This window comes from Falco peregrinus, chromosome 7, assembly GCF_023634155.1.
Source record: "Falco peregrinus isolate bFalPer1 chromosome 7, bFalPer1.pri, whole genome shotgun sequence".
Lineage (NCBI taxonomy): Eukaryota > Metazoa > Chordata > Aves > Falconiformes > Falconidae > Falco > Falco peregrinus.
The window spans coordinates 90,349,687-90,367,861 of record NC_073727.1 but is presented as its reverse complement, the minus strand read 5'-3'; the positions used below and the strand labels follow the sequence as shown (position 1 = coordinate 90,367,861).

General features: G+C 36.3%; 1 protein-coding gene across 3 annotated transcripts in view; it reads left to right on the top strand.

Moving 5' to 3' along the window:
• Window positions 1-18,175, top strand: part of MMS22L (MMS22 like, DNA repair protein) — a 93,308-nt gene that overhangs the window by 11,706 nt on the left and 63,427 nt on the right. For all 3 annotated transcript variants that reach the window (XM_055810669.1, XM_055810671.1, XM_055810670.1), the window contains exons 7-12: window positions 174-267; window positions 2,197-2,327; window positions 5,601-5,714; window positions 7,475-7,654; window positions 12,477-12,539; window positions 18,021-18,140. In XM_055810669.1, coding sequence (XP_055666644.1) covers window positions 174-267; window positions 2,197-2,327; window positions 5,601-5,714; window positions 7,475-7,654; window positions 12,477-12,539; window positions 18,021-18,140 — 702 coding nt within the window. The remainder of the gene's footprint in view (window positions 1-173; window positions 268-2,196; window positions 2,328-5,600; window positions 5,715-7,474; window positions 7,655-12,476; window positions 12,540-18,020; window positions 18,141-18,175) is intronic.

Below are 18,175 nucleotides of genomic sequence, written 5' to 3'. Positions count from 1 at the left end.
TTTCTTCTTTAAATGAATGGAATGTTGGTATGTTACAGTGCATTTGATCATAGATGTCCATAATGCTCACTGTTGGGCAAAATGTACGCCCATCTTCATGTGTCTTAGTACAGTATCCAGGATTTGCTGAAGAAATGTTAAATATAAATAAGTGTGTGCATTTCTAATCGCAGGTCTTTCCCCCATCATGGCATTTTCTACACCTCCACTTGGATATTAAGTGGCTAGTACTGGAAGTTCTTCATGTACTAGGTGAAAAAATGATGAGTAAGTGTGCAAAGTTTTTTTTTTTTTCCCTTGGAACTTATTCTTGTATATATGACTTGCCTAGACTTCTCATCTTAATTTGTCCAGAATCATTTACTACTTTTAGTAGCTTTTAAGCATGGCTATATTTAATGGGGTAAAGTGAAATGTGGTGGCTGGTTCTTTGAATCTTTGTGTGGCTCAAATTAAATGAAATAGTATTAGGAATTTGTTCTATCAAAACCTGACCAGGATTACAAAGTTTGTTCTCAATTGATGTTTACAGCATATTACATGTTTAAAAACAATGCACTTTTTGACATTGCAAATGAAAATGCATTTGCAGAGATCCAGGATACATAATAGTGAACAGCAGTTTGATGAATACAATGTAGGAAAAGTATCCAAGGATGGACCAGGATTAAGAATCTTAGAGTGGAGAATTTGTATGGTTACCCATGTGCAATACTGGGCAAAAGAAGCCTCAGTCAGAGGAGCTTGTAAAAGTACAGCAAGAAAAGGGCAAGGCAATACCTTTTTTCTCTCTCTCTCTTTTTTTTTTTTTAAAGACTTTGAAAGGGCAAAAAGTAGATTGATAAGACTAAGATAAAAAAGGTCATAGAAGGCAGCTGAAGAACCCAACTTCTAAGTAGATCAGTTTGCTGAGGAAGAATTGTTAGAATACAGAAAAGAACTTAATTTGCTTTGTGAGAATTGTATCTGTTGTTCATGTCCACACTAGCAAAATAAATCACAAAAATGTATTTTCTTCTATAATAATGGTGTCTCCACAACCAAACATTCACCATCCCCACCCTGTTATTATAAATTATCAATATAAGTTCCATGTAGGAATTGCAACAGTTGGAATAACATAGAGGTCTAGAAAGAATGCACTGCATATTTAGCCTGGGTAACTGGTACTGTGTCTAAACTCTTGGATTAACTTTCACCTGCTCCAAGTGCTGTCACAACACCGATTCCCTCAGGTTAATGCATCTTCACTGTTTCTGTATATCAGTGCTACTGGATAATGTGTGGGTTGGCTGTTCTATAATTCTAAGTTTCTTCTATGATCCATTGTGGGATAACCTGTTTTCCTTTTTGGAGCCTTTTGAAGAAAGGATGAGAAAACTGTTGGAGGCAATTTATTGTCCAGAATTCTATATTTATTTTAGGTAAAGTTCTGAGTAATAATGCAGTAATCCATTTTTATAGGAGGAAAGCTCTTGCTTTGTATCTCTGTGTATATTATTTTGTCTTGTATTCTTATGTGCCTTGTAGAATTTCTTAGGATCTCGTGTCGTTCTGTAAAGTATGCCGAGTAGAAACTTCACACTGGTGAGACCAGTGGCAGGATAAATGGGTTCAGGGCTTCACCCTGCATTTCCAAGAATAAAATACAGGCTCGTTCTACATATCTTCTGTTCCACTGATGTCAAGGGAGTTGTACTGTTGAAAAGCTTGTAGGATAAGATCTTACAGCCTCTTAACTTCACCATTTTATCTGTCTTAATGTCTACAAATGCTCAAGTTGGAATATGATCATGCCAGCTTTTTACATCAACACATACAAAGGAAAGTGTTAGACCTCTCCAGAATTGTTTGTCATCAAGTTGCCTATCTGCAAAACGTGTCATGATTTCAGAACATGCGCACTGGCATGTGATAAAGAGGAACTTGCAGATAAATAAATCTTTATTCCACTGCAAAAACTGTGCCAATAAAAGGCTGTGAAGTGCCAAACTATTTTACTGTCAACCAGAATAATACCAGACTTCAGTATAATAATAAAGGGTGCATGAACTTTCCCAAATGAGTCTGTAAATTACAATTGCATACAGCTCAACAAACAGTTCTAAAATACATAGAATAGAATAGAAATTACTGTCTTGTATTCCTACAGACAAATCCAGGACTAAATAGGTCTAATTTTCTTTTCTTTTTTAGGACAAGTTGTATATGCTAACCATTTCATAAATCTAACTGGAGAGAATTTAACAAGTGTCAGTTTATTTGAAGCACACTGTGGAAATCTCATATCTGATTTAATAAGCTTATCCATCAACAAGTTTATAAAGGTAACTTTTTTCTTTATATAGGACACAGGCAGTTAGGTGCTGTGTATTGGGAACCATATGAATTAGATACTGCACCAGTGCATAGATGACTTCTTACTACGAAGTTTTAAATGTTATGTGTGGTTTGTATCTCCATGTTTTAAAAAGTGTTATTTGTTAGGAGCTAAAATTGTGTTATATTTATTCATGACCATCTGGCAGTTGAATGAGAGAGTAATATTGAAATGCACTGTGTACAGAGCAGAAGTGAATGCCACATTTCCTAAGTTCAGTGTTCCAGGTTTAATGCCAAACATGGCACGGTCTAAAAGGTTTAGAACTATAGATACAAAAAAAATCTTTTCATACTCTCTTCAACAGGAACAAAAAGAGAGTAACTGTAATCCTGGCAGTAAGCTAACTGGACATTTACAGAATGTCATATTCAGTTGATTGTTGCACTGTTCCTATTTCCACAACCTCATATTTCTGGTACAGCAGTTCTACATTTGTCAAGGGAAAACTTGTCCTCTTTTCTTTTTTCTTTTCTTCTACAGCTGCAGTGTTTTTCTCACTTTGTTTTGAGCCCTCCAAAGCTAGAAAGTCATAACAGCATCATATAGCAGCTAGTAAAAGAGCTGTGTAATCTTCTTTGGCTGTGTCATTGTGAAACCTGCTTTAGATCGGCATGTGTGATCCACGAGTGCAGGACTGAATTCTCAGAAAAAGTAGCAGTGACCACTGTATAATATGTGTTTTCCTAGTACAGAGACATGAAAAATGGAGTCCCCCTTCTTTCATATCTCTATTGCTGGGGCCAGGGGGAATGACTGTACTAGCATTTGATAACTTCTTTTAAATGATCCTTCCATACAGTCCTCTGTTACCTTTTAAAAGTCAGTTTTGATCTATTAAATTATCAGATAATACTGCAGCCTCCTCCCCCATCAAAAGGCAAATAGATGAGAGTTAAAGGGATTTTGTTAAAGGAAGATTCACATAGTATCTGTTGACCATTGTGCTTGATAATAGGCTTTGAACTGTCAGATGTTAAAATGACAGATTCACCCTACTTCCACAGAGACATATTACAAAGAGAAGATTGTTTTACCACCACTTTTTCTTCAGCTTTCCCTAGGCTTGGGCCGCACAGCTTGAACTAGTTCTATTTGAGATTCATTTCTGAAGTGGAGCTTGCACTTCAGCTGGATAACGTCTCTTCAGATGGTGCCTCCTCTAGTGTATATTCATTGCTATAATCCAGTAGTGGAAGTAGCATCCCTCAAAACTGTTGAAAACACAACTGATACACATAATAGATGACACTGCCAGCTCATCACTAAAGCATGTTATTAAGATTTTGGCTGTGATTATTGAGAAGTGCAACTCTTAACATTTGTGGCTATCCTTGGAAGAAGAGACATAAACTTTAATCCTCCAGACTCATATTTTCAGATCTGTTTCTTGGGCAGCTCTGGTATGAAGACACTTGACTTGGATCGTGTACTGAGTGGATTGTGTAGTGAGCCCATTGTGCTCTGAGATACGTTTGGTGGAGAAATATATATCCTTGGATATCTTCTTCCTATTTTCAGAAGCCACATCTCTGACACCAGAGCTCTGTTGTCTAAACAGTAGCCACAATTTGAAGTTACAACCACTCTTACCAAGAGACTGAACTCAGGATGTTGCAGTGTTCTTATACAGAGAGAAAAAAAAAATTGTGTGTCACACTTACAAATACATATAAGTTAGTACTTCTAAGTAAGTGGTTGGTATTTAAACCTGATTAGGAGCGGTATGAAAACAGCAGTTGTATTATTCTAAAGGTAAAGTCTGTATCCTTACAGAATGTTACACAGATTTGAAACTATTGGTGATACACTTCTTCTTCTAATTGTTACTGTGTTTTTTAGTCATTCACTCCTATTTCTGTAATGTCTCTTCAATACTACTACTGCTGTCACTGGCATTGCGTATTTTGATTTAATTTTTAATTTACACCATTAGGTTTCCAAATTCAGAAGTGATTTGAAGTACCAGTGTGATTTGAGAATATTTGTGCATGAATGGAGCAGGAAGAGCATGAGGATATAAAAGTACAGGATTCATCTCATCAGATCTAGGTGTCTAGGAGTCAGTTGGCTAAACTAGTCATCCCAGTTCTTTTTCTTGTCAGGGAAGGATAGCAACTGTTCTCTTTCCTGCAGTGAGTAAGATGAATTAGTCTCTCTGGGTGCCTGTTCCCCTCTGTTTGCTTTAGAGGGGTGTAAGCTGATTTATTCAAACTTGTGCTACTAATTCTTTAGGAATAAATTGAGTATGAGCCGCTTTATCTTGCTGCTTCTCTTTCTACATTTCTACCATTGTGTCCTTCTGATATAAATGTGCTGAATTATGCTAGTTAAGCAAAGCTTTTCTCACCATTTTTACCACCTCTGAGTACAGTTCAGTGCATTCATAGGTCCTAAGAGTAAATTAAGTTTTGTCTATACTATGATTATTTCAAGTACAGTACTAATAGGTCTTAAACATTAAAGCTTACAGAGAATGTTTATGTATTTAGCACTTCCTTTTGCTGTTTTGCTTATTTTGTTTCACAATTCAGGAAATGTAAAACTGAAAGATGAATCACAAGAAAACTATTTGAAATGCATCAGTCTGAGTGAATTTTGTTAAATATGGAATAGTAATCAAATAACGTATGTGACTTGAAAGATGCTGTTTTCTGCATATTAAAAGAATGCCTTGCAGTAAATTTACCGAAAAGCAGATTTTGTGAAATGTTGTGGGAACATTAACATCCTCATGCCAACAAAAACATATTCTCCTAGCATTATGCCTAGTCATTAAGGATTTTTCAGTTAAAAATAACAACAATAATAGCTATTAAATCATTTGAAATCTTTTTCTTGTCTTCCCAAGAACATCAAGAAAATGTAATCAGTCATTTTCTCTTTTCCTTACTGTCAGACAGTGAATCAGTATTTATTGCAATTCCTTTTCATTTAGGCCTCAGAATCCCATTTTCATTTGATTAAATAATGTTTGAAAGTGGCTCAGAAGAAACTAAGAAATAACACAACTTGTAACTTATGCAGAATTAGGAAACAGTCTTTATAGTATGAGAGAGATATTTTGGATGTTAATGAAATAATGCACTTTCAGCATGTAATTGTAGCTATATTTAACTGCAAAAAAACCCGAACAGCCAAAACCAGAGGAAATACTTGTACATAAAATGCAATTTAAAAAATAACACTTTGAATAATTGTATTGCATATTCTCTTTCAGGTGAGACCTTCTGAGGCTCTTACTAGTCACCATTATCCCTGTACCTGCGTTAAAGAATTATGGATTCTACTTATTCAGCTGCTGGACCACAGAAATAAGGGCCCTCACACAGAGGTAGTGGAAGAATACTGTTATATATGCATGCATGTTACATATGCAGTATAGTTGCCAAATGTTCCTAGATCGCCATGAATGCACTACTTCACATCTCTGATGATAGAACTGAACTTCATATTTGCTTTATGCTGCTAACTGTGATGCTTTAGGCTGCGTCTTGAATGTGCATCAGGTCCTGACTCTTTGCAGTGTACTGTTTGGTTATGACCTAGGGCACTGATAAGTAGCGCTCCTTGTGCTAAGAAAAGCAAAGGAAAGGAACAGGCTGTGAAAGTTTTCTGGTAGAACAAAAGAAACCATCTTTATCCATTTAAAAAAAAAATATATTATTTGCAATTTTTGTGTGATGTCATGCAACGATTCATCTCCAGGCATTAGAAACACAGGTACAGTCAGACCAGTGATCCATCTAGCCCATGTTTCTGTCTTTGATACCCATACTTAAACTACCTGTACAAGAACAACCTGTTTTTTGTTTTTGAATCTTGTAGTTGCTGACTTCTTTTGATGCCCTCTTATACTTTTATTGGAAGAGCCAATCACTAGTTGATCTTCTTCCTTAGACCAGTATGACTTTATATGTATCTTCAGGTTTTTTCTGCCTTTTCTAGGCTGAAGAGTCTTACTATATTCAGTCATTCTTTTTACAGGTGCATTCTCTACCTGTGGTCATCTTTGTCACCCTTCTTTGAACCTTTTTCCATACTACTACATCCTATTTTGAATGGTAGAGTACCAGGATTGCATTAAGTATTCCAAGTATAGATTAGGTGGCCACATGATTTTGTACATTGCATAATGATGTTTTTTCTACGTAGTTCTTTTCCTTTGCTAATGTTTTCTGGTGTTTTGCTTTTTTTTCTTGACTTGTGGTTGGAATTGAGCTGATGTTTCTCTGAATTAATATGAAGAAGCGTCAACATCCTTTGAAAGTTTTCTGAAATAATTTTTATAAAAAATGAAGTTGCCATTTGCACAATGAGTACTGTTCACTTTTTATAGAATCAAGTACTTCACAGTAGAGTGTTTGTATTGATAGCTATTTACTCATTAATGATATGAGATGTAAAGGTGGGCAACCCAAGTGAAAATTTATTATTGTTAAGTATTTGCACTAGCATTTTGAAGCATAAATTAGGATCAGAGCTCAGCTAAGGTGAGTTGAGATAGAAGTGCAAAGAAGTCCCAGAGAGTTTCTGTATAGTTAGGGAGGATAGGCACAGGCTGTAAGAAGTAGTGTTATGGTATAGACAGGGATCTGAGCCAAAGAGAATTAATCAGTTTGTCAGTGCTGGAACAGATTTGGAACAAAACAGGGAATTTCAGCCTCAGTTTGCTGTCTTTCAGACTGATTCTCTACCATCTACTACTACTTTTTTTTGTTGAGGCTAGTCTGGCACTAAAAGTTTTTCAAAAATGTGTTATAAAAAGTCTTTATTAAAGAACTTGAAACTCTCTCATGTGAGTGCACCATCCCATCTGCATATCATCATTCCATCAGCTTGTAATTTTGCCTGTGAAATGTCACACCATGTTCTTCCTCGTAAGCAAAGCTTGTCCTTTCATATTACTTTCTACTGGTGTTTGAGAAAGGACATAAAGTAGCTCCAGGTTTTCTCTGGTAATATGGAGATGACTGTCAGTTTTCTTGTTCTATGTAAAAGCAAATTAACTAACAGGACAGTATCGTAGAGAAAATTGTTAACATAGGCTTTGTTATTCAACACAGTTCAAATTTACTTTTGCATTTTCTACAGTGTTTCTGGAGCTTGGTGAACAAAACTCTAAAGAATACCTTTGAAAGGCCAAGTAGTTCTAAAAGGATGTCTGTTTTTGAAACAATTCAGTGTAAAGATCCATTGAGTTTTAGCTGGTGGATTATTAGTCATCTGGCATCACTCTACCAGTTTGATCGTAATGGAAATCTAGATGAAAAGGTGGGTATGCTTTTTTTCTAAGTACCTAAAAGTTATAATTTATTTAGATTTCTAACTTTGCTGTGTTGTTTTTGTTGACAGAAAACAATTAATATTATAATACAGGAGTTTTCACACTCCTTAAAAAAAGGTCCTTTAAGGTTGGTGGTGTTAAGGTGTGCTTTGTACAGGTCAGTAAACATTCCAGGAGCCCCTGATGTATGCATGTTTTATACCTGTTGTATTAAGTAGATTTGTGTATTAAGGAAATTTGAAATATCCCAACTAGATAGTAGCACATATATTTAATGATGTAGCATATGTTTTAAGACTGTCTGCCTGCAGCAAAAATGCTTCACTGGGTTTGTTGTTTTAGGAACTGAACACATTAAATTGTACCGTATGAAATATAAACCTCAAACATTGACTGTGTAATTGTTAATGTCACTTTTTTTTTTTTCTAAAAGTGGTAGCTCTGCTGTGGCTATATTTCAATCTCATTGCATTCCCTTTGCATCACAGCAATGGCATGATGAGGTACATAAGTATTTGTTTATACAGCTTCATTTTCTTGAATACCATTTCATCGGTGTGGTACCAATGCCTGTCTGTCTAATAATGGTTGAATTTGAGCTTTAGTTTTGGAAGTTCTGGCAATAGGTAACAAGGCATTGACATTTAGAAGATGGCCTTAGATTTTCCTACTGGCTAGAGTAGGCTAGTTCTTAATTAATCAGGTTCTTGTCTGAATCTCCTTGTGAGGGACTTGAAGTTACTGTGCATTCTGTAAGGGACCTAGATGAGACCTGCACATGTCATTCCTACACCTGTAAGATGTATGTAGGGCCATACTTGGTACTGATACATCAAGTTACTTCATGGACCTCACTGTGGTTTTCTGCAGTTCTGGGGTCTTGGAAACCCTGACCTTTCTTTCAGTTTCTTACTCTGAAATTCATCCTGTCTAGTTTTAAGTTCCTAGTCATTGATTGGAAAGGAAATAGGCACTTGCTGAGGCAAATCATCCATTTTCAGAGCTATGAAAGCTGCCAATTTTTCTGAAGTGACTATAGAGGGAGCTGACTAGAAGCCAAAGAGATAGCTGAAGACCCAGAAATCTAGGTTTGGGTTTGTGGTTTTTTGGGTTTTTTTTAGTTTGATAATGTTATTGGCACTAGGGAGAACTTGGTCATGCCATCTTCTGTTGTCTGGCCTCTGTTCTTTTATCTTTTGCCTCATTATAGTTGTATTTGGTGATTGTATTTTTGTTTGGGGTTTTTCTTGGCTTGGTGGGTTTTATTGTATTTCTTGGTTTTGTTTTGTGGGTTTTTTTTAACCTTTCAGATGGATTGCTTATATTCCCTAAAACTGGAAAGGTCATATCCTTTTTCTGTTAACATCTTTACCATGATCTTTACCATGATTTCCCATCCTGCCTTAGGATGAAATGTTAAAACCTTGAAACTGTTTGTGAACTGCAGATCTGTAAAGAGAGAAGAGTGTGATCACATCAGTTGATCAATTTGTTTTGATAACTTAAAATCCCCTCACCTTCATCTTTAGATCTTTAAAAGCATTAGTATATAAAGAGAAAAGGAATGAAAAATGCTTAAGTTCTGTGAAGGCTTTTAATCCTAAGTGAAGTTAGACTTTCTAATAAAAGAATTGCTTTCATTGATTTTTATCTTGCAAATCCCCTGATCTGTTAAAAAAAAAAAAATAGGGAAGGCGTGGTAACTCAGTAACTATATACTTAATTGAAAAACTCACGATCATTTCTGGTGACTGGAGGACTTGATGAATGTAGGATGCTTATGCTGCTTGTGGGTTGACAGATCCTTTAGGATCCCATGGCAGGCTGCTCATTTTCATGTGTTTCAGTCTTTTCTAATAATACCATGGCAAAATGAAGCAACTTCTTACACGTTCATACAGTGTAGAATTACAGACCACATCTGATTGTAGCACTGAAGGTTGTCTCAAGCTTCCCTTCCTTTTGCACTAGTACTATGGTAGTGGGAGAGGACCGCAGTCCACAGTGTATTTGAGGGACGTTGGGAAGACAGAATTACTATGCTCTCTGCTTATTAGAGGGAATTAGATGGAGAGAAAAGGTTATTTCCAGGTTGAATATAGAAACCAGTGTGAAGCAGATGTTTATCCAGGGCTTTTTGTATTTTATGCCCAAATCAAAATGCAGTGATACTCTATACTTCAGCCACTGGATTTTTTTGATGTCTCTCATATATACTATGCATTTAGCATCATGAGAGATTATTTTTTTGCCACAAGCACTATATAATTTAAATAAGCCAAACAGATGTAGAATGGAAAAAAATAATTCCTGTTGTTCTTATTTTAAAGTAGGAATCTGAGACACAGTGACAGAAATTAACTTGCCCAACATTAAATAATATTTTTTCCTTAGGGGCCCGTGTGGGAGAAAAGAATTTCCAAGTCTCAATTTGTATTTTTTTTTTCACGTGAGACTATCCTGTGCATGTTCCTCTTGTTGTTTCCAGTAGTCTCTGTGTTTGAACTGTTAGCTGTGCTTCGCACTTGTCTGAGTGTGGCTGTGAGTTTGTCCAGGGATCCCTGTTCACTTAAGTGCTGTGGGTGCTTACAGAAAACCCATCCATAACAGTGTCTTTTCACACACCACAAGAATGTAATCTGTCATAGGTAGTTGTTGGTAACCATTCCTTTAGGTTCTCCCCCTAGCCCCAAAGTACAGCATCAAACATTCTTTGACCACTGTAAGACAAAATAGTCTGTGATACAAATTTGTGAAGTCAGTGGAATTACATCAGGCCTCAGTGTAGTCTTGTTTTGTTGTTAAACATCTGATGCGATAGCTTCATGACACATGCTTTCTTTTAATTAACTGTGATCAGAGGTGGGAGGGTGATGTGTCATCATGATGGTTATTCATGTGCTCTGTAGCAAAAATTGCCTCTAAGCCTATGTCATCTGTGGAAGATTTTCAATTTTTTAATGTGGTCTGCATGGCCTTGAGGTTATTATGAAAGCTTTCAAAATTCTAAATTAGGTTTCAGACTTGCTTCTTTTTATTTTTTCCCCTTTAGCTCATATAACGTAATTTCAAATATGCAATGAGTCAGGTGTGTTGAATATATATTTCATACACATGGAACCATTTTTTTAAACTAGAAAATTTTGACCAGGTTTCTTAGTCACTGGGATGTACAGTGCATGTCTCCTTTCCATAACCTTCCACTCGGGTCCCACTTCACTCTTCTGAAAAGCAGGATTTGTACATTTAAAAACCAAATAGGACCTGATGAGAAAATTTGCTACTTCTGAACATTGCAGGGGTCAATTTCAATATACTTTGGGCTAGGGAAATATAGGCAGAGTTACTTGGGGCTAAGAATTCTTGCCTTTTAATAGAATAAGCTGAAATGACTATGTGGCGAGATATGCAAATGTGGACTTCCAGCTGAGAAGCCTCATATGGCTCTTCCGGGTAGTCAGCTGTTAGTCCTTGTAAAAGATTCTTCCTGTGAACCCAGAGGGTCTCAGCTTAAGTTTTTGGTTTTAGCAGCACTTGCATGTAAGGTGCACTATGCACTGTAACGTGTCCAGGTTCTGTTGATTTTAGACTCTCTGGGGGTGGAGGGATGTTGTTGTAAGCCAGCAGGTTTGGAGTAAGAGCTGTAGATTCTACATATTCTCTGACGACAATGGGTTGCAAACAGTTGCCATGACATATTGCCAGGGTAGCAGGGAATGCAGTTAGGATGTAAATTTAGCGGGATATGAATGAAAAAAATCTGTTAAAAGATAGAAAAAATTGAGGCTTCAAAAAAAAAAAAATAATGTGCAGCAAGTGGTTGTTGTCATTCTTGCCTGAGTTTGGCCTGAACCTGGATGTGCTCTTGTAGTCCAGTTCTACTTGATATTAGAAGTTTGTTCCAGATTACTCCAGGATCTTATAAGGTGATCTGTATACTGCAGACGAGCTGGAACTTTGGCTATAAACAACTTCTGTATAAATCGTGTGTCCTTGGACTATGGGAGTGCTAAAAGCATGTTCCAAGCAGACTGATTCAGACATTCAGAGGTCTCATAGCCATTTAGCATGACTCTGGAATACCTACTCATCTGATAAATCTGGCTTTTGAGCAGTTGATTAGCTTTACTTGGAGTCTGCAGTAGGAACATGTCAATGTGTAGGTCTTCACATAACATTAATAAAATAAGATACAGCAGTCAAAAATCTGACGTAAATGCTAGCTAGAACTGTCTGGGAATGCTGATTATGTACTTCCTGGGTTTTACTCATTATTGACATATCCTGTGTTTTTTCCTAGCTATACAGGCCATTAATATCTGGCCAGCTCCTTACTGAATTGGCCAAAACAAGCCTTAATGTTTGGCCTGGGAAAAATGAGTTAGAAGTGTATTTTTGATTTAAAATGAAAAAACAAAGAAAAGGTGAGATTGTACCTTTTCCTTCTTCTTACCCCTTGTATCTTCCTTTTACAGAATGTTAAAGAAAAATTGTAAGACATACTGCAAAAATGCCTGAATATTTTGCTGCTTTACTAAAATTGAAGGTTGGGAGTGCAAATAAGCCAAAGCAGTTTAAATGGCATACTCTTTATTTTCAGCTCTTTATTTGTATTGGAGGCCTAAGTTTTAGGACAGATAGCAATTACATTCATAAAACAAAAAAGCTGTTTTCAGTGATGACTACAGTATACCGTCATGAAATGCCGTATATCTGGAAATTGCTTGTCTGCTTATTTTCATGTTATTACGTAATGATTCCTGTGAGGAATACAAATGCTATTTCATGCTGATAATCATTGTTTTTCAGAAACAGAAGGAATCCAATTGGAAATTTGTGGAAGAACTCCTTAAAAAATCCATTGATGCTCAAGTAAGTGTGTAAAAGGAAGAAATAATGAACAAGGAAAGTGTCAGGGATGCTTTCAGGAAAAGACAGTGCATGAAACAAAGTCCATCTAAATGTTTTTGGAATTCTAGTGTTTTTATCACAAGTAAATGAACATCCTTGATGTAGCTGAACTACGGCAGTATACGTTCTCTCCTTGTTAGCAGTTACTCTTGCTTTAAAGTGGTTGTGCTTTATGCTAAATTGTCAGATAAAGGAGAAAGATAATTATCCTGGAAGGGTGGGTATATGGCTACTCAGACAAGATGTATTCAGAATAAGAACTGGATGCTTAGAAAATGTAAACCAGATACTGAATTTGAGGATATCAAGTTGAGGAGACATGATGAGGGGGAGATAGTCAGTTACATTGAAAATCCAGCTATATCCTCATCACAGCGGGAAGGTGACTTGCCTTGCTGAGCAATTTGTCTTACAGGCTTGAATCAAACTCTTACTGATAAGGTTCTAGTTTCTGAGCATTCATTTCATACCTTATCATTTTTTCTTTCTGCAGAACTGTTAATGCAGTGCTTCATGGCCCAGAGGTCAGAATTGCTCTCCTTTTAAAATGATTTTAAATATGCTGTTCATCATGTTTTTAAATATGTTACGTTGCAGCTCTATAATTTTTTTCTCAAGTTGCATGGTACAAATTGCAAATGCTGTATTAGCAACACCTATAAAAATTTCTGTAATTTGTGTATGCTTAAGACAAGAATAAACATATTTTTTATTTGGTCTTGGATGAAATAAAAAAAAAAAAGTCCTGCAAAGTTCTGTTGTTGAAAGCAGAAGAGGAATCAGGTTTTTTTTTATTATTATTGCTGCCTTGCTCATGCAGTAGCCAACAGCTGTGGTTGAAGCTGGAGTATGGAACAATGATTGTTACAACTACAGCTTTTACAAAAAGATATTGTAGTTGATAGGGTAGTTGAAACAACAGGGTATTAAAAAGTTGAAACATCATGCTATACATAAACTAACATTTGCTTATATAGTTTTTCAGCTTAAAAGGTCAGCTCCTTGAATTAATTCAGAATGTATAACTGAATACACACACTGTGCATGTACATTAAAACTACAGTGATGACATCACTTATTGAGTACTTACTATTTTGTGAGATAAACAAGAGATTTAGATAAGAAGCATAAAAACTGTATTATTATTAGCCACCTTCTTATGTTGCATCTTCTGTATGTCAGCAACCTTAGAAACAGTAAGAGGACACTTGTGGTTAACATTTTTCTTCAAAATATTGGTCTTTTCTTGTGACTGTTTATTGTTTTGAAGAAGGATTACTCTGAATATACATGAAATACACAGCTTTTTGATGCTTCTGTTAACCAAGTGTTGAGCTGTAGACAGTTTAGAAAGGCAGCTAGATGGCCAGGTTCAGAAGATTTGAATGAGTCAATTATGATGCAGTAACATGAGGCACGTTACCTGTTTTAATTTCCAAAGGTCACCACTGTTGAAATTGAAATAAAACCTCATTTGCCAAGGGTATGTTTGCAACTATTTCCAACTGTCTAAAACCAATCTAGTTTATTTCCTTTTTATTTTTAATTTGTTCATTATTTTTTCTTGCATTATGGATTTACCTGCTAGTAGGAAATGCTCCTTGGAGAGCTTATGTGCATGCATGAGTGGATATAGGTACTTCTATTAGAAAATGCATCCCACTTCTATCCCTGCCCACTGGCCATCTTGACAGTGTCTAGGAAGGAGATTCTTTTACCAGTAGGTATGTCCATCTCATCATACAGATGTCCATCAGATCATACATTTATAAGGTAAATTGATAGTCTCTCTCCTACCAGTAACTGTTAACTTTTCTTCATGTGAGCTTCAATTTCTGTGTTGTGAAAAGATGATTAAATAGGCACTGTGCAGACACGGATTTTGAGGGTAGGGGAGGATCATGAAAGCAGAGAAAAGAATGGTCACCTTTGATGAATCAGCAGAAGCTGGAGTTAACTTAAACATCCTTAGGATGGCTAAGTATTGGGATGCAAAAATGACTAACCAGTGTTAAACTTGCAGCATTTTGGTGGTTTCGGTAAAACTGTTGAGTTTAGTGACCCTCAGCACACAGAGGGCAGCCCTTGTGGGGGGCGGAGAGCCTGATCCACCTTCATCTAGCGTATGCCTAATTTTGGGGGTGATAAAGACTTCTGAGGAAGGTGTCCCATGTCCAAGTGAAAGTGGCAGAGGGGTGCTGCAGTGCCCAGTCTCCAGGTAGGAACTCCTTCTTTATAAGGTTACAGTCAGCCTGCTTCTGAGCAAGGAATAAATGTGAACATGCTGTTAGGTTAGGGAGCCAATGGAGATAGGAATCAAAAATACTCTTTATTTGTGAGCTGTAAATAAAGACAGGAGGGCATGTGTAGAGTGCTGCTTCCTTGGATATATCCTTTCAGCTTCAGTTGACAGACTGGTAAGTTTCTCAGCCAGAACTGCTCTCTTTTTTTATAATTCTTGATGGATAGAGTTGAAGACAATTGCTTGTGTGAAAGATATCCCGTCTGTGTCACAAAAAAGGGCATTTTGGGGGAAACTAGTTACATGAGGTATTCCCCACTTCTGTTGTAATTTGGGATTTCTGTTACTGGGTTAATGACAAAAGTAGAGCTGGTTTACAATTCTAGTTGTATTGCAAAATGAAAATTGTTGTGCTAGGAATAAAATATTTGTATATTAGGCAACACCAAACTGACTAAATTTATGGATTGTCAGTGTAAGATGTGTTTGTGTTTACAAAGTTTTATTGTAAGTGAGCATCAAAAGCATTTTTGTTTATAAGAACTAATAGCAGTCTGTCTTATTAGCTCCTACTCTCATTTTAGAAAATAAATGTTTCACGTTGTTTAATGACTGCCACAATTTTATACTTTCACTATATTTTTTGTTTAATTCTACTCTAAAAGAGATACAGAAGTATTGTTGGAGTTCTAGGAAACCAATTTTGTTACTGCAGTAGGAGGTCATAAGAGAAAAATGTTGTGTTTAGATAGTACTATAATTTTGATAGTATCTGGTGTTCCTCCCTTCTGCGATAAATTAAAAGCTGACTACCTCAAGAGTTCTGATAGTATTTCCAGCAGTGCAAGAGACCATTGCAGAGCAATGAGAGAATCCATTAATCCCAGGGTATTTGAAGTCTGGAGAACTCTTTCATATTAAATTTGAGATAAAGCCTTCAGTACTATCTGGGTTTCGGAAACTGTTCTAAAACTATTGTTGGATAGATACTGGTTGAAATTTGAAGCTGCTCGCAGTACCGTGTTTATTGGTGAATTAATTTAACTGGAGCATTGTTTTTGAATTAGGCCCTTAAGCATGCTTTGGGTTTGGCTTTTTTTTTTTTTACATCTTTCATCACTGCATAGATCTCTCTAGACAAATAGATATATTCAGCTGCAGTTTTTTGTTTTGTATCAACACTCTTGCTCATATTCATAAAAAATAGTAGTTGTTGAAAATGGCTGCGGTTCTGTCCCTTGTGTTGTTTTTTTTTTATAAGTTTATTTTGGGAAGACTACTGATTTAATAGTTATGTCATATATAAAACCAATATTTGAGGAGCACCTTTCATTTATAGGCATTTTTATTGTGTTTGAACTATTGTTCTGTACATTTTTTAATGAGTCTCTCTTGAAGAGTTTCTATTTCAGTGGGTTTTGCATGTTGTTATACATAATGTCTTGAATATATAATTTTCTAGGACGACTGAAAATGCCTTTTTAATTTTCAAGTTGTTCTAGAAATGCACCACTTTAGAAGCCATATGCTGTACATTAACTGTTCATGAGAAGAGAAAGCAGACATGATTAGAAGTTATTGTAGATGATTGGTATAATTGTTTACAATTTTCTGATAAAGTGTAGCAAATAATGTTTTCCACATGAATGTAGAGCCAGGTAGAGATAAGTTAATGAGTTATGCAACTCCTTTGTGTAGTACTGAAAACAGGAAAAATAATCAACTCTAAAGCATAATAAGCCGTCCGAAGCAGCGTTGTGGGTAAGAGCAGTAGTCCTGTTCTTGCAGTAGCAGCAGCAACAAACAAACTAACCCCCAAACAAACAAAACAAACCCAATAAAACCTAATGCTATCTTTTCCCATCAGCTGGTATCGGTGATTTTTTTTTTTTTTTTTTTTTAATTTAAGCATTTTCTGAGCTGGTTGAGCTTGGGACATAATTCAGAACCTAGCACTGTAATTGGAACTGGAAGGGATAATATTTATCTTCCCAGTATTTATCTGAGGCATAGTTTCCTTTTTTTTCTCTTCCTGGGGCTATGATTTTGCGTCATAAAACTCACCCTGTATCTTCTTTATTTTTCTTACCCTTATTATTCCTTTTTAGCTTATTTTATGCTGTTAGAAATTCCAGGCCTGTATAATGTTTAAATGTATTTGAAAGCTAGGTCAGGGGTTTCTCTTGTCACAGAACAAGTTCACTAGTATCCCAGAGATGTTACTTACATGTATAAAAGTCTTTCTTTAAGACAACTACACACAAGCTGGTCCACTAAACCACTTTTATAGTCAGTGGAGACAACAAAGACCTTCCAGGGTCTATCGTCCTATACTTCTCATCCTAAAGTAGATGTCTAAAATAGACTGGATTAAACACATTGATTTCAGTCTGAGCATGGAGCTCATAATATCCTAGCTCTGACGCAAGTCCAGTTTTGCTGACATCAAATGCTGGATGAGGGGAATGCCACTCTCAGTATCCCACAATTACAGCCTGGATGCATCACTGTGTTCACATTTGGCATTTCCTATTTTTGTTCCTATGAGGCGCCTTCTTTTTGTGTGCAAAATTTGGAACTGGTGAATATGAAAATTGTGTGGGACATTTTTTGTCTTTTTTTTATTATTATTATTACTCCACTGTTCAGAGACTTATTTGCCCTTGATATAGAGTTGTCTGGGAAGTTAGCAGTATAGCCATGCTGCACAAGTTTGAGAAGGAACATGATCAGAAAGAAAAAATCTTCCTGTTTGGAATATTAGAAAGATGAGGTCTCAGAAAGTTGCACCTTCCCTCTGTCTCGGTGGTGAATGAGCTTTCCTTTGAACCTGCATGACAGGAGGGCTGAGGTGTGCAGCTGACTCATGCATTCAGTATACCTGCTGTCCCGTTTACTGTTTTGTGAGGTTCTGTACCAAGCAGTCATGGTTCAAGTTAGGCTCACAGTATTGAGTTGGCAGTTTTCTTAAGGTGAGCGCCTGAAATGGCACATGATGAACTATAATATTGGCTGGGTTGCAGGATGCAGTTGTCAGCTTTTATCTTCTAGTTCATTGCTCATATTAGCAGATGCATTTACCCAACATTGTATCATTAAAAAAATTAGGAAATTATTCTTAATATTCTGGTAGTATTGAGTTTATGTGTAAACAAGGTGATGCTCCCCTCCTACAATAAACTACTTATTCCCTTTTCAAGACTGGTGTGTTAGAGGAACATTTACGAATGCATCTTCAGTGCTGTTTGACTTTGTGTAGTTTCTGGGACTTGAACCTATCTATTGTCACCATACTCTGGGATTATTACAGCAAGAACCTGGTAAGTAGATGAATATATAAAAATGTAGAATTACT